This window comes from Phragmites australis, chromosome 4 (assembly GCF_958298935.1).
Source record: "Phragmites australis chromosome 4, lpPhrAust1.1, whole genome shotgun sequence".
In the NCBI taxonomy this organism is placed as follows: domain Eukaryota; kingdom Viridiplantae; phylum Streptophyta; class Magnoliopsida; order Poales; family Poaceae; genus Phragmites; species Phragmites australis.
Window position 1 is genome coordinate 37,586,327 of NC_084924.1, and position 22,293 is coordinate 37,608,619.

The 22,293-nt window shown below is 45.7% G+C and overlaps 1 protein-coding gene across 1 annotated transcript; it reads right to left on the minus strand.

The window, feature by feature from the left end:
- Positions 1–3,566: 3,566 nt before the first annotated feature.
- Positions 3,567–7,637, minus strand: LOC133916353 (L-ascorbate peroxidase 1, cytosolic-like). The gene is made up of 9 exons (XM_062359989.1): positions 7,422–7,637; positions 7,150–7,324; positions 6,999–7,064; positions 4,890–4,938; positions 4,591–4,676; positions 4,429–4,508; positions 4,079–4,181; positions 3,940–3,998; positions 3,567–3,857 (listed from the first exon to the last, which is right to left on the minus strand). Exons 1-9 carry the CDS (start codon positions 7,538–7,540, stop codon positions 3,842–3,844), a joined length of 753 nt encoding a protein of 250 aa, XP_062215973.1. The 5' UTR covers positions 7,541–7,637; the 3' UTR covers positions 3,567–3,841.
- Between the last annotated feature and the right edge of the window lie 14,656 nt (positions 7,638–22,293).

Consider the following 22,293-nt stretch of genomic DNA (forward strand, 5'->3'; position numbering starts at 1 on the left):
CACTACTCATCCTGGCTAAGCGAATGTAGGCTTTGTATCCGTTTATGTAGGTGGGCTCACTTGTTAGTATCACAAAATCATCTTTATGCGAGTAACTATTCGCAATCTCAACTCTTGCATCCGTTCATGCGGCCTCAGATTCAGTCAGCCAAACAGAAAAATCAGCTCATCTTGTCCAAATAGATACAAGTAACAAACACTCTTCTTTTCAATACTTATGACTCTACTCAACCTGTTTTTTCTTAGTCTGCTTATACGATATAACTCTATAAAACATCGTTCGAGCAACAAAACACACCCTATATTCATGAGTGCAAGATCATCCTCTTTTTGGTTTGCATGTACTAGCTACGCCTTCGTTGGCTTGTTCTTGATTGGTTGTCTAGCTTGTCTTGAGTGCGATCACCCCATCTTTGCTATGGTGAGTGCTTTTCTTCGTCACTAATGCGCCGATCGCCACGCTGGCCTTTCAGAACTAGAAATGGTCCACCCATAGCAGGTCGTCTAGGCATAGCACCATGTCATGTCATTCCACAGGAACTCAAGCACTGCCTCCAAGATCCACCAGTTGGTGGTGCACCCTACCCACACCACGTCCATGGTCTCGTCCCCCGCTGGGAACCGTCCACCACCCCGTGTGATGTCGCCTCCTCCAAGTAGGGCGCACCTAGGTTCATGGTTGTTGTCCCCACAATGGCATTGGTAAGCAGCAAAAATCCAAAAGTATACAACATACGGCACCGTATTTGCTAAAATAGAGAATATATCGGTGTATTTGCAAATTTAGCATGTGTATTCGGCTCCTCATTTACCGAAAATGGGTTTTTGGTACACCGTGAGTCCAAATTCTCCGATCCCACCCTTTTTTAGTATATAAGGTGCCGAACATGATACTATGCACTGTATTTGGCTCCTCATGTGCCAGAAGCTCCCATATTTGGCACATGAGGTGCCAAATACGGCCCACCGCATCATATTCAGCACACGAGGTGCCGAATATAGCTGGCCACATCATCATGTTGCTTCGAATGTTGCTTTTGTCGCGTCATGTCGCTTCAGCGTGAATGGCCCACAAATGATACGTGCTCCTGCCTTTTGCTCAGGATGCCTTGCACATTTCCCGCTCAGGGCTTTTGGCTCGCGTTAGGCCGACGTGCTGCTGTTGTTTCCTTTTGTTGCATGCAAGCTTTCGGTGTATGGCGTGCTACTGTTGTTGCGTTAAAGCTCTACCATGTGGTCAATTAGTGTCCAAAGCCTGAGTGATGATAAAGGTGTTATCATTTTATGTTTAAAGCTCCATTGTGTGGTTATTTTGTGTCTAAAGTCTAAGTTGGCAGATCGTTGTATCAGCGTAGAGCAACAATAGTACCTCACATAATTGGTAGAAGAACATACATATTGCATAGCTGTTGAATACCTAGATAATCTCAAGATAGCGGTGGAAAGTGACGAAGCAAATTAGCGGTATAATGATAGTTGTACCAGTCAATGCTATTAGGGTAAGATATTTGTCGTCTCTAAGGTGATGATGAGAAGTTGTAAGGATGGGTATAATGAAATCCACCTTCATCTCTAGGGTGTTGTCCTGAGATTGAGGCCTTAGAGGGAGGGGTCGTTGTGGCATGAAATTATCGTCTTCATCATCTTGAGCTATCACGGTAGGAGTATATCCTATATCATAGTTCGTTGTACGACATCTCAATGTGATGTGTAAACCTATGATTGCAGTGTTCTTTGAACCTTTTCCAATATTGCTGCTGAAACATCGAGGCATTGATGGCATAGAATCATCATCCGCATCGTCCTCGTCACTTTCTGGTTGAATAGTAGAGGGCGCCCCTATACCCCTTATGTTCGTTGATTTTCGTCGTCTTCTACGCAAACCAGGCATCACCCCCCCCCCCCACAGAAGTGCATATATATCACCAAGAAGTTTGAGATGTCTTTGTTGATCAACTCTTTATCTTTTGGGAATGACTAACGTAAAAGAGGAGTATTTGAATAAATGGAAAAAACGAGACGGTGACCAAATAGAAAATGCCAAATCTGATTATGGGATACATATTGGTCGGGTAACATTATTATCCTTCTTTGCCTCATAGAGAAACCTAACACAGAAGGATGGTTGGCTAGTTCGTAGACCCTGAGATACCTTTTGATGCGCTTTTGCCCGATCTTCTGAAAGGTAATATGATAAGTCGATTGGTGGAGCTTTGATGTTGATGATGCAAAGGCTCCGAACAGAACAGATCGAGAACCCTCGCAACCACTACACCACTACTCCGTGATTATCAGATAACTCTAGTAACTCTGATTAAACTGCGTAAATACTATAATTATAATAGTTAATGATATGCATACAATTATACTAAGGGAATAATCTAATTACACTTATTAATGAAATTCATGCTACTAAATTAACTAAATAACCTAAATACACCAACTAATCAAATTCATTAATCAAACTATGCAAATAATCTAAATAATATAATTTTATCAACTTAATGTATTTGAATGAAAAAACAATCTACCTCTAATTACCGTTACTAATCCAGGTATTAATTACATACAAAATTTAAGTACTTACTATAACTGAAACTCCTCGCATTGTTGCTCCCCCTCAACTTGCACTGCTACTCCTTGCCTCATACTGCTGCTGCTCCTCCTCTCATTTCGCTACTGCTCCTTGCCTCACGCTACTACCTCACACCTTGCCCTGTGCTGCTGCTCGTCCTCGCTGCTCCAAATTGCTAAACACTCCTCCTCCTCTCCTTTTATAGGATGCACACAATGGCCGCAACAAAGGAAAAATACACCACACATGCATGTGTGCAACACGGCCACGACAAACGAAATGTAGTAGCATGCGTCAGCACCGGAAGGAGACGCAACGTGACATGGCACATAGGAGCTTTCGACACACGAGGTGCCGAATACGACACTATGTACCATATTCGGCACCTCATATGACGAATATAGGGAGCTTTCAGCATATGAGATGCTGAATACGGTGCACATTATCATATTCGGTACCTCATGTGTCAAAAAATATAGGGTTAGAAAATTTTTGGTGCATGATATAAAAAACCCTTTTTAAATAAATGAGATATCGAATACACATGCCAGTTAAACAATTGTGCTGACATGTTGTACACTTTTGGATTTTGGCCAAAGTCGCGTCTCTAGTGTTCTTGTGCAGCTTAGCAACGCCAATCGTATCATCTACAACAACGTCAGGTCTAGCGGCCCTCACGCATGGAGGAATAGTGCAGCCTCCGTGCTCGCCACGTCAAGGAGTGGGGAAGGGGTCGGTGGGCAGGAATGTGGATGTGGACAGGAGCACCTTATAAGAAACGGCCTGGATTCTGATTTCAGTAGCTCAGAGAAGAACAGGAGTCAGCTGGCTCAAAACAGCCTTGGAAGCCAACAACCCTATCCCGCCAAGCTCTCTCCTACTCCAAATGCTAAAAAGCAGTCTAGACACTTCCGCACAGAATCAGTACACGTAAAGCGAAGCACGCAACTTAAAATCTCACAGGCTGTAAACGACAACAATCGAAACCAGATCCAAGAACAGGACACATGCAAGCATGGATTAAGCAGAAGGCACAACAACGTACTGCATCTTACAAGATAGATCTAGTAGTTTCAGCGGCATACAGCATCCAAGTCTAGCTATATGGCCCATTGAACTATCAACAAAGTACTAGGGATGATGGCCTCAGGGCGACAGATTTATTAGAGATGAACTTGGTAGTCTGCTGGTTCACACTGGCTCTAGACGCAAAACAAGATTACACGATCCCATCCTAGCAGCAGCAGTAGCCTTAGGGCACACTTTTTACGCATCAGCAAACCTGAAATCAAGGGTAGCTAATTAAATAGATATGTTGTTGACCAAAATACAAATTTTAGCGCTAAGGATGATTGGCAACACACCCCAGTTCGGAGAGCTTGAGGTGGGCCTCCTTGTAGTCATCGAAGAAAGCTTTCTCATCCTAAAATGAAGCCACGATCAGTGTTCAGCTCTTACAGATCTCCATAATTAATGTGGTTAACTAGATGACAAAAGACACACCGCAGCATATTTCTCCACTAGAGGGCGGAAGACAGGGTCGTTCAGTAGGGCTTTGTCACTTGGGAGCTGAAGGAGGCCCTCCTTGTCACCAATCAGAAGCTCCCTACGGAAAGAGTCCAGTAAAGGTGGGATTGTTATTAATCACTAAAAACATTCAGCTGCTTAAAAATGAGATGAAGAATATGGTTGATGCATTTTAAGAATTTCTTAACTAAATGCTGACGTTTTTAAAAAATCAGCGAATTTGTCAAAAAATTTCTTTCTTTTTTCTTCAAACAGGGATTCGCAAACAAAAAGAGGAATTCGTAGTCACTTTTTCCTGTCGCGTAAAAAAAAGGCTGTACACTCACTTGAAGTAAGAGTTGTCAAAGAGCAATGGGTTTCTAGTCCAAGGCCCCTCAAAACCAGACCGCTCCTTGTGGCACCTTCCCTAGAGAAAAATCCAAGAAAACTACATTAATAGATGCATACAAAGTACACTATGAAGCAGATATGAGCGTATAGCAACAAACCAAGGTGTGGCCACCAGAGAGGGCAACAATGTCCTTATCGCTCAAGCCCATCTGCTTGCCGAACACTTGCCTAAGGTGGTCAGTACCTAGTAAAAACACCAAGTAAACAGTAAGTGCTTGTATTTGACGACTTAAAGATGAGATTCAACATAATAAGAAATAAGTGGCATTTTTTTTGGAAGACAAGGCATTGCCGCCTTTATCAGAGTAAGTGACATCAAAGCCTCCAAGGGCACATGGTTAAAAAAAATTAAGCATTTCATTATTCATGACAGTAGTAGTAAAGATTAGTGATTTACCCTTAGTAGCATCAGGAAGGCGGCCCTCAGGTGGGGGCTGAGGCTTGTCCTGCAAAAGACAAAAGAAATATGTAATTACTCTAAATGAACACTGTCATAACCAAAAAAGCATGGAACAAATAAAACTATCAATCAGTCATCTCGATAACCATCCAAATTCCAAGGGGAAAGAAAGATATAATTGAACTAACAATGCTATCACCAAATATTAACTACTTATCACCTGACACTGTGTAATCACAAATCATAGATAACTAGTAAAAACTTTGGACCCCCAACGAAAATTTGATGGCCTATAATTTGACAAGGTATCAAGTGGGACCACATGTCTGCATAATCAATATAATGCACATCACCACCAGGGCACTACAATCAGAGCCATCTAGACTCCAGAAGAAGTCTAGACTCAATATACCCATACCCAATGGCATATTCTGGTAAATTCAAAGCATGCAAGAACTTGACAACTGGCCATTCACACCAAAGACTTATGTTTTTGTATTGCCCAACACATTTATAGAGCAGCATTGATACCTCACATAACCTACTCAACAACATACGAACAAGACTCTAGCAACTGATGTTGAAATATGTATATACCATTCAAAGCAATTAAAAGTTGAGCACAGGAAGCTATTGTTGATTGGTAACACTAATAACAAAATAAGGCATGCGATCATAGATAAATCCAGCATATCGACAGTTTTTTTACCAAAGGAACACTATTTAGTCGTTCTCAATATGCCAAACCACCACACAAGAAACCATTATGGTAACAAATAAGCCAACATTTTTTTTCTAAATGTAAAATTTGATAATAAGTTACATAGTTTCATACAAAGTATAAAATGTGCAAAAAAAATCATTTCACATGACTCACCTATCACAAGCACAAGATCAATGAATGCACCAGTACTAGTGCTAGCCAAATGGGCTATGCCTAATGGGCCAGCATGTGGCCCGGTACTGTAGGCATGGCCCGAACACGGCACGGTATGATCCGTCAGGCCGTGTTTGGGTCGAGACATTGGCACAACGTACTGGCATGGCCACGCTTGGCTAAGCCACCCTGCCGCCACTGTCACCTGCTGCCGTCCCCCACCTTTGCATCACCTCGCCCTTTCGCCGCCCAGCCCCATCATCACCATCGCCCCATCCCACCATCACTCCACCCTACCGCACCATCCTACCATCGCCCCACCCCGCCGTCGTGCCTACCGTGCCACAGACTAGCACGGCACAACTCGACCTTAAGTGGGTTGTGTCTGGGCCAAAGACTCGGCATGCGGATTGGCACGGTATGGCCCGCTTGGCTAATGGGCCGTGCTTAAACAAGCCCAGGCCACCTATTTGGCAAGGTCTAACCTGTGCAAAAAATTAATCAACAAATCCTAACCCTACACAAAGACTAAAAGCGGCATGTTACCTATGGACAAACAATACAGTAAATTATTGAGGGTACTTTTACTGCACACTTGACCACCCTTCATAGATGATACCATATTGTCATGATAATAGATTAGCAGTCATATCAAGCCAAAACAACCACCCATAGCACAAAAAGGCGATGGCATGCACACAAACCCCAACAAACGATATTGCAGGGGGGAAATAGTGTACTGTTAAATATCAAAATCGCTGTGGCGTGAATGACCAGTTATCGCCCTCTATAGGAGGCACCAACCAAACGATAATAATAGGCACATACATCGGTGATACTAATTGGAGTAAACTCTCCCGGTCTCACCTAACTACAGGCCTGTTTGGTAAAGTTTTCCATGATCCAATTTCTCTGAGAGGAGTGATTCTATGACAAAGTGATTTTATAGCTGAAAATGATTCTTCAGTGATTCTCTCTAATGTAAACATTATGGAAAAAGAAATTTTGTTGGGGAAGTAAATCAAAATAAGATGTTTTTCAGCTCCTAATTAGGGAATCACTCTAAGATTGAAACTTCTAAACTACTGAGAGCTCCCGATTTTAATGTGAGATGTGCTCTAGAAGAGCTACCAAAGAGGCCCCACCTACACACCCTGACTAGTCCGTTTGAATCAACGCCTTAAACCCTGGCAAAACCCCAAAGGTAGTAAAAGGTTAAGAAGTCTCACCTCCCTCCCAGGGTGGAAGGGGATCTCAGGTCCACCGGTCACTTCCACGGCCACAACTCCCGCAAGCTACACAAAAGCAGAGGAAAAAACCCCCGTAAAAAACCACATCCATTTGGGCATCAGACCAGATAGAGCGAGATCGCGTGCGAACCTGGTACAGATCGGCGTAGGAGAGGATGGAGAACTCGTCCTTAACAGGCTCGAGCATCCGCACCGCGATGTCCAGCCCCGCGTTGGCGCCGTGCGCCTGCTCCGCTGGGTTCTTCATCGTCCCGAAGGGGCCCCCGGTCTTCGTCGACACGTCGAACGTCCCCGCCGAGTGCCACCTGCGCGTTCGAACAAAACACCCAGATCAGGCCTCCAGAACCTTCCAGAACGATATGGACGAGCGCGCGGGGGCGTGTAGGTGGAGGAGAGGCTTACGCGAGGCGGAGCATGAGAGGGGCGCAGCTCTTCTCGGCGAAGAGGGCGCGGAGCTTGCACCTGGCCTTCTCAATGGCCTCCTGGTACTCGGTGCTCACGGTCGGGTAGTTCTTCGCCATGGCTGCGACGCGAGCGAGCAGAGAGCTTCGAATCGGAGAATGCGATGCGGCGATGGGGAAGATCACAAAAGCTTATAGGGCAAATGGAGGCCACGCTCCCCAGGGGTTTATATGGTGAGAACCGCGAGGGGCGGAGTGCTAGAGAGAAGCGAAGGTTCTCGTAGGGTGCGTCCTGGCCGTCCATTTGGGTGATCGTGTGGTTAGTAGCGAGCTACATCTGGACGGGCATGATTGGCCCTGATGGACTGCCATTTGGGCCAATGAGGTTTTCCATATTTACCCTGCCTGCTTCGGGCTAGACGGTGGACGGTCCGAGGATGTTTTGGTCATTTGGCTGTGGCCCCAGTCCTCCGTCTGGGAGCAACAGCGCCGGTTCACGGCTTCACGGAATCACGGGCCCGCTGGGCGCTGGACATTGGCTCGCGGCGGTTGGTAGCCGTGTTTAAAACGATCCGGATATTGCTGCCTCGGTGACGCTGCCCGCGATTCTCGTGCAGTGTGCCCCCCGGCCGCACCGGGATTCTCTACAGTGATATAGAGTAAATTAAAAATCACTGACATAGATTAGAGGACTCAATCTTCCGTCGGTGACTTTTAACTGTAGAGCTACAGACGATCTATATCCCTCTCAGCCTGGTTCTACCTTATTGTCCATTGCACCTAGCCACCCATGGAGTTATCGTTCTTACTAAAACTGTGGAGCTTGTGTGGTATATAGCTAATGGTCTTTGCGTTTGGTACTTGTTGCCTTGGTAAACGTGATGGAAACACTGAAACGATTAGAGATGGCAACGGGTGGAGCGGCGCTGAGGTGTCCCCGGTTCCTGTTCTGTTTTTATTCTCATCTCTATCCCACCCTCAAAAGTCATATCGAGATAAATACTCGTCATGTCTATGTTTTCATCAGATCTAAGAACTCTAGTGGGATGAACATGATAGGTGCATCGGGACAAGCGCGCCGAGTAGACGTAGCGACGAGCGGGCATGGTGGGTGCGGCGAGCAGATGCTGCGACGAGTGGGCACAACGAGCAACGCGACGAGCCACGAGTACGGCGAGCGACGTGCGGGTGCGGGTGCGGCAAGTGAGTGGCGGACTCGGACCCCATGAAAACCTATTAGGAGAACTCCATTCTTGCCTTCGCCCTAACTTGAACATAGGGCCCGTCCTGTTGCCCCCACGAGGTAAAATATGGTCCGTCCCTGTCCTACTCAAGGCGGATCCCCACCTCCATAAGGAAAATGGTCACTCCTAGAAACGGCTAGCAATGGGTACACGGTACACCTCATTGAACCGAATCCGTTTTTGTCATCTTTAGAAGTTTGGTCTATATTTTCATCTTCGAGCACCTCTTCGTGTGATCCTTTTCTCAGAAGCTTGGTCCGATTTATCATTTTTCCATTCCAACAAATGGGAAGAGCGGCAACTGCTTGGTGGAGAGCACGATTAGCCATTGCAGCAGCCATTCTCCAGAAAGAACATGATGTCCATGCATCACGAGTTTTGAAAACCATGGGTGCTGACTTGACGTTGATCGTTTCCTTTTACCGGTCATTCAAAGAACTGACTGTTGACGGGAAGACGGGTGTATAGAAGCAAATTGCAAAGTCTTCTTTTTTACGAAAGAAAGAAGTCTATTTTACTCTTCAAACTACGCCGTTACTTCATATAACCTTTAAATTAGTAAACTGTCCAATTTACTTTCTCAAATTATTAATACCAGATCATTTTATCCATAAAGTGGTTTTGTACCTGGTTTAACTGACATATATGCCACATTACCACGTGGGGTCTAACTGTCAGTCTCACCTCCTCTTTTCTTTTCTTTTCTCTTTTTTTCCTTCTCTTTCTTTTTCCTTTCTCCACCGAAGCAGAGAGGGGGGGGGGGGGGGAGGCGGCGACTTGGGCGAGCGGCGACCCGGGCTCCCTCCCTCTGCTCACTCCATCGAGGCGGCGAAGCGACGGTGGCCTGAACGATCGAAGCAGGTGAGGCCGTCGATGTGGCGGCAACGGTCTACACCGACAGCTTCCTGAGATCCTGGAGATGGTGTGAGAGGATGGAATCGGCCGACGGTTCTTTCTAGAGGTGGTGCGACGATGAGCGGCGGTGGCCGAAGCAGGCGCAAGGTGAGGGCTCACCTCGGCGCATCGTAGACAAAACTGGGATTCGGGGAGCTTAACAGGATCACAGTGATGGTGCATGCACGCTAGATTGGTCGGAGATGCCTCAGGTTAACGGGACGACTAAGAGGGTTAGCGGTGAAAGCAGCGCATCGGTGCGGAGGAAGAAGGGTCATGGCCTCCTGCGATTGAGTGTGGTGAAGGGTGAGAGAGGTAGAGTAGATGCTCTCGGAGGAAGTCGAGAAAGGATCGCCTCACCGTTTGCGGGAACAAGCACGCATGGCGACAACACTTTCCGTCGGAGATGAGGAAGAAGATGGGGGTGTGGAGGTCATCGGCTCGGGCTTCTCTTAGCGGTAAAAATGGGTTGGGGGGAGGCGAGACACTCATTCCTGGTGGCAGCGTGGCTCTCGATCAATGGTGGCCGTCCCATTCCTTGGCTCGTCCACCGGCGCTGGGGAAAAGCATGGTAGCGCTGTATAGTTTCTCTCGCATTTGGACGACATCTGCACTCCTTGCCGTGTGTACCATTGCCGTGCGATGCGACGGCACGGATCAAGCTACAGCACGCGTGGAACATCGTGGACGATGGCGACAACGGTCTTACATCGCGGCCAAGCGGCGCGGCTCTGTGGGAGGGAGATAGCCGGAGGGTAGGTGTGCGGGCGACTGCTCGCGGGGGAGGCGACGGACGCAGCGGAGGAGAAGAGCTGTTAAAGGCAGCAGCTTGGACGACGTGCACGAAGGAGCTATGGGCTGGCTGGTTGGAGATGCAGAGGATCTGCGAGCCACGGTGGCTCGACGGGGAGCAGGGCGGGACAGCGGTGGCAGCATGCACGACGGCATTGCATAGGCAGAGTAGCGGCATGGTGACAGCACGCATAGTGGCTCAGCGGGCAGGAAGGGTGCTTGGCGGCGGCGCGCACAGACTGGAATTGAGATAGATGACATGGCAGCCAGATGACAAAAGCCGGTCTCAGGGGTTACATCACTCAATTTTTGCCATGGCAGAGGGAGGGAGCTCACCATAGGCCCCGCCCGCCCCTACGCACCACCGACCGAGCCGCCGCCTCCCCTTCTCTCTCTCTATTTCGGTGGAGAAAGGAAAGGAAAGAGAAGGAAAGAAGAGAAAAGAAAAGAAGAGGTGAGGCTAACAGTTGGGCCTCACATGGTGATGTGGCATATATATCACCCAACCAGATATAAAATCATTTTTTAGGTAAAATGATTTGGTATTGATATCTCAGGAGAGTAAAATGGACGGTTTAATAATTTAGGGGATTATCCTGACAAAATGGATTTCTTATTTCACAAAATGCATTCCAGTTTTGATCCGAGAGAGTGGCTCAGTGGCGGACCGCGGACAACCCCAAAGGTGGGATAAGCCAGACAGATCAGTGTGCACGCTTACCTCGCTAAGCTGCTGTTAGCATGTGAAAACACGCGATTGACCTAGCTTCGACTCCGAGTAAGCAAAACGAGCGCAACGAATAGGATCGTCACTGCAGTTGTAGAGGAACAGAGAAAGACGATAAAAAAACACGGTATCAGTGAAAGGCATCGAGGCGAGCGACGGAAGCATCTTATCTGAGCCGGGGAAGGTGAGTAGTATATTGCTCGGGGGAATCCGCACCAAAAGCGTAGGCGCATGCGACCACGGGTAATGGTCACCGCAGCGGTGATTCGTGTGAAACTGATGGGGACATGTCTGATACCCTATCGGCGTTCGCCAATGTTCTCCAGTTTGTCCACTTGGATGGACCCCACGGTGCACAAGTTTTTTTATTTTTTTATTTTTTTTTATTAATATTTAAATAAATAGATCTCCGATGACAATATTTATATAAAAATGTGTCAACCGTTCTTTGAAAGGGCTGCAAAGTATCTCAAAGAGGGAATAGGACTCAACCCCATGCCTGCCGATCAGATCGCCCCTTATCGCCCTATGAGAGAAACTTAGTGGGTGGTTAGCCCCCGCTCCCACCCCGCACTGCCCTCACAATATAAAAGGCTGAAAATTAGCTAAAATAGCTATTTAAATCTAGAAAAAAAAAGAAAAAGAGGGGGAGGAGAGAGAGACAGCGCGACAAAGCTTTACTGTTTTTGATTTGTGAATTTTAGATCTCGGTTTCTGGTAATTTTTTAGACTTATATTTTTATTAATAATTAAAGTACTACTAGATCTAGGGTTTTAGTGATGTAACAATAGTTATATTATATGAGACCTAGGGTTTAGAAACTGTCTTTTGTAGTATATTGTAAAGAATGGTAGGATAGTCATCAGATGTATAATAGTATTTAGGGTATGGTAGTTTTAATTATCTAAATTTTACAGAATAATGATGTAAGTAACAATTATAGATAAGTAGAAACTTTATTAAATAGACAGATGATTAATTAGTTTAAATTGGTTAGTTTGCTTATGAGCAATATTGATTATAGTGAACTAAACGTATTGTTAGGTGATCATCAGTATCGGTAATTTTGTTAGAGTTTCAATAATCAGAAGTATAGTTTTCTGGTATTAACATTGGATATATTTTCGGATGTTTCTAAGGATGTTTGATAATAGGGCAATTTGTTGGGTACCATCGCAAAAATCGCAAAAGTTGGAAAATACCATCAGTGTGAGGATGACATGTGGGCCCTGGGCCCATATGTTATCCTCAGAGCTGATGGTATTTTCTAATATGGACACTTTTACGATGGTATCTACCTAATTTTGCATTGATAAATTATATTTTTAGATATATTATGGTGAAAGTCAAATTGGTTATAGTCCTAGCGGTGTAGATCTCTCTGGATTTTAGTATGTCGTCAAGGGACTTAGTAGAGCCAATGAGAGGCCCATCGTGGGTGTGGTACGTGGCTGATGCACCATTTTCAACTGAATTCCCAGTAACATGAGCTTAAGCTGAGAGCTGTGGTAAGTCATGCTGCTCAGGGGTATTTTGGGAGCACGTCCCGATTAATGCGACATCTACTTAGAGATAGTACATAGATATATCATGTGAACGTGGTCTCCCTCTTCTGCTGCTAACTGAGGCATACCAGAAGAATCCAATAGAGATAAACATTGTGGAAGCAGTAACAGTAACAAGTCAGGTAGTGGTGGATGAAGCAGGCCTAACAACTGTGGGGGATGAGTAAGACGTTGGGGATATGCGTGAGATGCAATCGAGGGGTGTAGCCGATGGGGGGAGCACATCCCTAACATAATTGAAGAGATAGAGAGGGAGGATTATGAGCTGGAGGAAGCCATTGCCAATGAGGATTCATTCAACGAGGAGGAAAATACTTATGTTCCTGCAGAGTAGAGGAATTAGGAATTTTCAAAGCTAGTGGTGGGTGAGGGTCATCGGACACCTTGAAAATATCATGAGAACGAGGTGTCCTAGGGTGCTATGTACCATAGTAAGGAGATTGTTATTGATGCAGTGAAATTATGTTCGCTGTCTCTTCGGAGGTAGTTCAAGGTTGTGAAGTCAAGCAAAAGGGAGTATGACGTCAAGTGTTCGGTGTCTGATTGTTTGTGATGGGTGCACACATTCAGGGGGAAGTGGGTTGACTACTGGGAGTGCTTAATAGTTATGGAGCATAACTGCCACATTAAGGAAATGGAGTTTTTCCACTGAAACCTATCATCTACTTTTATTGCTAATGTTATGTACAGAGAGATTATGGACAACCTAAAGTATGAGCTACAATCAATAATCTGTGCTATTGAGGAAAGATTCTAGTACACAATAAACTAAGTCAAGGCATGGAGGGCGAACCAAAAGGTTATTGAGATGAGGTTCGGGACATACAAAGATTCATATGATAACTTATCCACATCAACTAGCCACAATATATGCGAGAAACCCTAGATGTTACTTTGACATCATGCATTACCTCTCGACTGATGTGAAGTATAGAGGGAAGCGAGTATTACAACGTGCTTTCTTTGCATTTGCAACAATCATCAAGGCATTTAGGCACTATTGACCCATCATTTTCTTGGATGGGACGTTCCTCACTGGAAAGTATAAAGGACAAATATTGTCTGCAATTGGGGTAGACGAGAACAACCAAGCCATGCCACTGGGGTTTGCCTTCATGGAGACTGAGAACGGGGAGAACTGGTATTGGTTCCTTGAGCAAGTCAGGCATGCTATTGTTCTGGACCGACCTGTGTATGTTTGATTCATGATAGACATGCAGGGCTATTGCAAGCTTTGCTAGATATGCAATATGGCAGTGTTCGACGGTGTGTAAGAGCAAAGTGGCCCGACTTGAAGAGCAGGTGGTGCATGAGACGTATGGGTGCAAACTTTTATAAACAATTCAAAAACAAGGACTTGATGAATCTTTTCAAGAAATTATGCAGCTAAAACTAGAAGAGAAAGTTCAATGCACTATTGGTAAGACTAGATGAACTAACCACGAAGCAGACAGCTGAGTTAGCAGATACAGAAGATGACCCGGTTGCTCTTGGACCCATCCCAACGGATACTCCTTAGATAGTAAGAAGGTCAGGGTCAATTGTTAGGAACTTTTCACAGTGGATACAAAATGAGCCATGAGAGAAATGAGTATTAATGTATGACACTAGAGGGGCAAGGTATGGGATAATGACAACTAATCTTACTGATATCTACAACTGAGTTATGTGGGGTATGAGGTCCCTCCGACTTGTTGGATTTGTTGAAGGTATTGTGCATGAGACTTGCAGATATTTCATTGATCGTTACATAGTTGTTTCAAAGGCAATGGCGGATAACCGTATGCTATATGGATCGATGCTATGTGAGTAAATGGAGAAGGCCATAAAGAAGGCACATATGCATAGCGCCAATCAAGATGGAACTATAGAGCATAGATTCAGTGTCTTGTGCCATGATAAGGGTCGTAGGGGTGGCATACATGAGCGCTATGTGCAAGAGTGCGTGCTTAGGATTGAAATATGCATCTGTACGTACCAGAAGTCACAATTGCTACACAAGCCGTGTACACATATTATAGTTGCATGTGAAGAGCACAATATGCTACATAGACAACATGTTTTCCACTACTTTATGATGGATCAGATACTGAACATATGGAATCATGAGCTTTATGACTACGATATTGTTGATATGTTTACAAGTAATCCAGGTCCCTCCCTCAGAAGCCTCCATCTTTGGAGGATATTGATGACCTAAAAATGATGGTGAATTTACTGGTACCTATCCTTACAACTTCGTATCACCACCTCGGAGACGACAATCATCTTACCATAATAGCATTGATTGGCACAATTGGCATTCTTCAGTAAATTTGCGTTGCCACTTTCCTCCGCCATCATGAGATAATCTAGGTATTCAACATCTATCCACTAAGAGCTATGCAAATGCCAGCCATGACTATTTCTTTTGTTTACATTTTCATTTTATTAGTTTAGTTCGATGGGTATATGGTTACTGTATTATATTAACGTACTATGTTATGAACTATTTATGAATTTTATGTCTAATTAATGTGATGATATATTTATTATATTAACGTGCTATCCAAGCACAATTCTATCCAATATATGAAAAATATTACTTAGAAATCTACTTATACACGAAGTGACCACACAACAGAGCTTCAAGTATGAAATGACAACACCTCGTCGTGAGTCTGGCTTTAAACATGAAGTGACCACACGACTCAACTTTAACCATGAAATGACAACACCACTTCCTGACGCAGGCTGTAGATATGAAGTGACCACACGACAGAGCTTTAATCATAAATTAAATGACAACACCTCTATCCTGATACAGGGAATCTCTATCTAGCATCAATGCCACAACTTTTTCATCTTTCACAGGAAATCCTATGCTCTAGCCTCATCCAAGCCCATGCACTCAGTCCATGCACCAACCCTCAGCCACCAGAAATAACCCCACCCTCATCCAATGATAGACCACTCTTTTCTCAGCTCTCTCAACTACAATATCTTCCCCAGCTCCACCAAGCCAACCCAAGAAATATTGAGGGATTTTCATCCCCTAGGGGGTTGAACCACCGATATGTTTCTGTGGTGACCTTTGTAGGCTTCGTGAGTCCCATAATATCTCTTACATCTATGGCCTATGCCTTTTCATTTGTGCCAACTACCAATACAATAAGCCTCAACATGGACCATATTAGTACCCATCGGTATAGCGACATAGATCACTTATGTAACACTTTTCATATAATGTTATGCACTGTTTTACTAATCTCACATCTTGTTTCATTTGTCCAGTCTACTCCACCTATCTATGACTTCATGGAATGGCTCGACATGTGCATGCGGTGGAGGAGAGAAACGTACGAATGTCAGGAGTATGAGCAACAACAGGAGGAACTATAGCTGAAACGGCAGGAGGAGGAGCGCATGAGGAAGGCAGCAAAGGAACTCACCATAGCTCAAGCATGCGAAGTAGAGAGGGCTCATCGCGCTAAGGTGGGTGGCCCTGATGCCCTAAGAAAGGACAAATATCCCAGTGCACTCAGTAGAGAGCATCTACTGTAACCGACATATTTTTATTCACTAAGGCATGTTAGGATTAGCAGCGACATGCTATTAAGTTAGTCTTTAGGCATACCATACATGCCAACATTTGTTATCATCATGTCTTTATGGTTAGGGTCCATTCGCGTAACAACGACAAACCCCATGTCCCATGTAATGTTTGTCAGCAGCATATGTAACCTCCGTGCCGAGTATTATGCTAATAGTGCTTCACAACTACAATTATTCAACAAATTAGATTTGTATCCTCCCAACATTACGTCACTAAAAACATTACTTATAAAATTTTACATTAAATAAATAAAAATATATCAACAAATTTACATCGATCCAAAATTTTCAAAAAGTAACTACTTCGTAATGCCATTTTGATAACTTTTTGCACAACTAATATTTTTCATCGAATGAATGTGCAGTATTTTTCAAATTGACGTATACAAAATTTAAATTAAAAAAATATTTCCAAGCAGTAGGGCTAACCACCCCCTAAGAGAGTGGCAAGGGCTAATCGCCCTCTCACAGGGCTGTAAGGGCATCGTGCTCGAAGGTGGGCCCTACCAACCCTCTAAGAGGGCAGTAAAGGGTGGCGCTACAACCGTAGCATTCTTACCGCCCTCTGAAAGAGTTGTAGCTCTTTCAGAGGACGATAGGTGTCTATCTGTGCAAATATTATCATCACAGATCTATTTATGTAAATATTAATGATAAAAATATAAAAATAAAAAAACTCACGGTGCACGTTAGGTGGGCTGCTGCTTCCATCGCGTGATTCCGCAATGACGGCTCGGGATGCTTGACGAAAAGAAGCATGAATTTTTTTATATATTTTTTACAAAATTTTCAAGATTACATGCCCGTTTCAAAAATAACAAAGTCTACCCTACCGTCGCTCGTTCAACGGGTGAGAACAAGGTCTCGCCCGTTGAACGGGTGACACCTTGTGGGCTCAGGCTGGCAGCGCATTTAATAAATGGGGAGAGGAAGGTCTCGCCTGTTCTGCGGGCGAGACCTTGTTCTCGCCAACTGAATAGGAGAGACCTTCGTGGCTACGACATCGTGCGGGCGATACCTTTTGAGTATTTAGGCTGGCCCAGCTAGCATTGTTGACGTCAGCACTTCATTTGACACATTGAGCTGAGAGAGGAGAGGAGAGGGAGGGGAGGGGAGGGGAGGGAGATTTGTGCGGCGAAGCCCTGCTGAAAAAAGAGGTCATTTTTCCCTTTTTTTTAACAACCTAAACTACGAACCATGGTCCATAATCAGGCAAATTGAGAAGGAGTATAAGTACACTATCAGCTACAAAAAGGCATGGAGGGCGGAGAGGAAGGCAATTGAGATGAGGTTCGAGACCTATGAAGCGTCATATGAAAATCTGCCACGTTTGCTATAGACTATTGCTCGAAGGAACCCGGGGACGTATTACGATATTGATAAGTACCCATTGCTGTCTAAACCTGGAAAGTACATCCTGAAGCAATGTTTCTTCGCAATAGGGTCATGTATTGAAGCTTTCTACTATTGTCGGCCTATCCTGTGAATCGACGAAACTTTTCTTACTGGCACGTTTATAGGACAGATCCTGACTGCTATTAGGGTTGACGGGAACAATCAAGTTCTATCGTTGGCCTTTGCATTTGTAGAGAGTGAGAATAACAATAGTTGGTATTGGTTTCTATACCGAATGTGTGCATTATACATGACCGGCATGCTAGGATACTTAAGGCAATTCTGGATCTGCAAAATGGAACGAATTATGGCTTGATTTGACCTATGTGGCCAAACCTACATAGTAGGTGGTGCATGAGGCATTTGGGTGCAAACTTCTTCCACCAATTCAAAAACAAGAACCTCATGAACATATTCAAGAGGCTGTGCGGTCAGAACAAACAGTGGAAGTTTGATGCTCTTTGGAAGATACTGGACGAGCTGACGAAAAAGCAAACACAGGAGCATGTAGGGAGGCCCGTGACGGGAGCGGAGGACGTACTGGTACCTCTTGAGTTCTTGCCAAATGACAATAAAGCTGGCATCACACGGAGGAGCGAGTCATCTACCAGGTCATTTAGCGAGTGGATTGAGAATGAGCCCAAGGAGAAGTGGGCTCTTCTATCGACACAAATGGGGCTAGGTACGGCATTATGACTACAAATTTAGCAGAGGTTTACAACTGCGTGATGAAAGGTGTGAGGGGGTTGCCGCCGGTGGGGATTATAGAGTTCATACTTCAAGGGACATGCAAGTATTTCAGGGACCGCTATGCAGTAGCGTACACGACGCTGAATAATGCTAGTATGATTTATGGGACGAAGATGACTAAGTACATAGAAGACAATGTGGAGAAGGAAAAGATGCATCGGGTGAAGACCATGGGGACTACACAGTATAGATACGAAATTCTATGCAGGGACAAAGGAAGGAGAGGGGGCAAGCGTTAGAGTTATTCACGAGTGCACCATCTTCGATGACAGGTGTGTTTGCACTTGCTACAAGCCGATGCTACTACATAAGCCCTTCTCCCATGTGATTGCCACGTGTGGTGTGACGGGGCTGAGGACTCGGAGGTTCGTCTGTGACTATTTCAAGGAGGTAGCTCTGTTCGACACCTAGAACCATGAGGTCTATGGCTTCGAGATTTATGGTTCTTTCACGAAGGAAAATGAGTCCAATGCTTTGTTCATACCGGATCCCAACAAGATGAAGCATAAAGGGGGTGGCATGGGACTACGAGGCTCCGTAATGACATGGATGAAGCAGAAATTGGACGTCGCATGAAATGGTGCAGGAAGTGCAACGAAACAGGACACACTTACAAGAAATGCACCGTTGTTGTCCCAAATGGGAACCCCGCGGAAGCAGGTCCGTCCGAGTCTACTGGAGATGGGAGGTGTCATCGTAGTCGTCTATCGTCGGCTTCGTCGGCTCATTGGGATTGATTAATGTTGTAATTTTGTGTGTGATGGATATTCATGTGCACACCATTCCCACAAATAAAGACCAGTTGGCACTTTTTACTCTTTTTTGCATATAAAAATGTAAATAACTTGTGAACATGCACGTATGGCGCAGCCGGAGCTGCTCGACCCCTGGATTGATTTCAAGCACCATTCGTACCGCATCGCTGTGCAGGGTAAGGAACTCCCGGTACTTCGACCTCGTGTGCTAGATGAGCTAATGAGGATTGACGAGCGCTGGATCTCGAGGTTTATTAATTTTGAATTTACAGTTCCATACGGATTTAGACACTAACTGTAGTATACTTGCAGGTTGTGTGTTGCTAGCCTACTTCCGCTATGTCGGCTTGTGGAGGTGGATGCGTTGGCGGGGTCCTCGGAGGCGGCGATGTGGTTCAGCTATGACAGGGCCCTCCTCGCAGCCCTTGTCGACAAGTGGCGTCCCGAGACACACAAGTTCCACCCGTGCGGTGAGATGGCGCCCACGCTCGAAGACGTCTCTCTCCTGATGGGTCTGCCTTGCGCGAGTGCCGTTGTTGGGGCTAGGGACGTGGGAGTGGGATGGCGGGATGAGATGCTAGGCCGCTTCTCTGTCGTTCAATAGATGGACGGTGTAGCCCCATTCAGGCCTTTTCCAGCGAACGAGAAGCACATCCTGATGGCCTTTCTTGTTCAATTTATGGTATGTATGTCTTTAAATGGTTTCTCATCTCCTTTACGTTATTAACAAATGCAGATATTTGTACTTCTTCCTTGTTTGACATGCGGACACCATCCACCATAGGCATCGAGGACGTCTCCCAACACTTGGAACCGTATCTCCTGTGGTTGTTCGGGTGGGTCATGTTCACCGAGACCCACAACAACACGGTCTTAAGGAGTATGATCCCCTACGCCAGAGAGGTTGTGGACATCGACCCGGTGGAGGATCCGCAATACAGCTGTGCGTCAGCTGTGCTGGCTGCGACGTACCGTGGCCTGTGTGACGGGTGCACGAAGATTGATGACAACGCGATCCTGAACGGGTGTCCTCTTATACTTCAAATGTGGTCGTACAAGCGCATCGCCATCGGCAGGCCCGTTGTGGACCTTCGTGCATACCCGTTTGGTGCAGACGATGTCGACGGTCCGACCATAGGGTCCTTATGGTGGAGACGTAGGGTAAGTGCAATGCTATTTGTGTATGTTTATTTTGATTGCTTTATTGTATTGTCTAACTCAGTTAGGTTGCACAGCCGAGTTAGTCCAGCGTGCAGACACACCACCTTTACCCGGACTTCGTTCGCCAGTTCGATGAGTTGACGATGGACTATGTGCGTTGGTGGCCGTACACGCAGTTCGAGGTACTTTGAAGTGCTCCGTTTGGACTTTCAGTGCTCTGCCTACGTGACCCAGAGTACTGGCTCATGACCCATGCCCCCGTCTGTGACATATACGTTGAGGAGTACTCGCCGCATCGTGTGATGCGGCAGTTGGGGAAGTTCCAGTCGTGGTCGCTACCGTTGACTAGATCGGTGCCTACCAACATACACGAGTGCGTAACATTGTAATTACATTTTCATACGACCCATGTGTACACCTTGAATTCACAAACTTGTGTTTTTGCATGTTGACATGGAGGGGGACTCATTCCACTAGCGCATTTGCGTCACGTGTGCAGAGATGGGTTGAAGAATGGGACGTAGCTGTAGTACATGTCGTGGACGAGGAGCGGCCACACTCGTGATTCGTGCATCGCACGCGGGTTCGGGTGACGTACACAACAGTGGAGTTTCCACGGCATGTGGTGGCCGTGCGCGACACGTACCTAGGGACCAGGCTCGTTCGCTTGAGGTACGAATAACCCTACGCGATTCATTATTTACCTCAATTGTTAGCTTAAAAATTGTGAAGTAAATGAAGTTTATCTTTGCAAAGGCACATACTACGCCAGATTGATGCCAAGACACGTGCATCGAGATTGTGGCTCGATAGTGGGGGTGAGGTCCCCGGGGTTGAGATGAGCACGTCGTTTGGCCAGATTATCCAGAACGTGGCAAAGGCCTTAGGATCGTTGAGCTGTAGTTCATCCTCAGACATTACGACGGGACCACGAGCGTTGGCACACATGCCGGCAGGATCGTTTGCCACCTTCACCAAGCCACCGCACCTACCGGTAGTTCCACCCTTCGCCGCCGAGCCATCGAGGACGTCTTCGACACCGTCTTCCTCTTCGACCCCTAAGACGGTACTACAGTGGCACGTTGCCGGTGACCCCTGCTACGGTTCCACTAGCCATGTTGCCGGTGACCCCTGTCGGTGACCTCGGTTTCCATTCTCTGACACCGGTGACCCCTTCTACGGTTCCGCTAGCCACTTCCACGCCTTTAGTGGTGCGATGCACCCTTCCTCTACAGACGCAGGTCCTTCGTGCTCTCATGTCCCTGGTGCAGGTAGGACACTCGCTTCATGCATGCCATATTGTTACGTATGTCACAGTTTACCGGTGGTAACTTGATTTCTTTGTTGTTCCATGTGCAGACTTTGATGATCTCTGGAAAGTAGAGGCACATGGTACCTACATGGAGCTGCTTAGCAGGGACGTTAGTCAGGTCCCTGCTTACGACTTCATCATCGGACATAGTGACGAGCTCAGTGTGTCACAGCTACCTGGTGCGCCACTCCCAAGGACTCATCCCTTCCAGGATGACTACGCCACTCCACCGCCCTCTAGCCGACCTGAGTGTCTGGTCGTTCCACTGAAGTGCCTAACGTACTCAGGTCACCACGTGCGAGCGATGAGGCATAGGGTCCCCAAGACAGATGCAACCAAGGGCGTCGTTCCTAAGAGGGGACGTAACCTGTAGGATTCTATTGTCATTGTTAGTTTCAGGGTGTTATGTAGTAGTACTACGTGTTATTGTTTTATGTGTATTCTGTGCTAGTATTTATATTATGTGCCTGTCATATCATGTTGGATGTTAATGTGGGATACTCCCTCTGGTTGTAAATGTAGGTCGTTTTAGCCTCCTCAATTATTCTCTAAATATAAGTCATTCTCGAACTTCTATGCACTTTTTTCTCTTTTGTTCCCGTCTTGCCCTTGTTTAATAAATGCTACCACTCTCACAAATGAATGAGTTATCTTTTTCAATGCAGAATAAATAAAGGGCAACA

What these genes read in the sequence shown, in the direction of transcription:
- LOC133916353 (XM_062359989.1), bottom strand. Translation starts at nt 7,540, where the DNA reads ATGGCGAAGAACTACCCGACCGTGAGCACCGAGTACCAGGAGGCCATT. An exon ending in TCTCTGGTGGCCACACCTTG is followed by an intron (nt 4,509 to 4,590) that starts GTTTGTTGCTAT and finishes ATTTTTCTCTAG; the next exon opens with GGAAGGTGCCACAAGGAGCG. An exon ending in TTTGACAACTCTTACTTCAA is followed by an intron (nt 4,182 to 4,428) that starts GTGAGTGTACAG and finishes CTCTTTCCGTAG; the next exon opens with GGAGCTTCTGATTGGTGACA.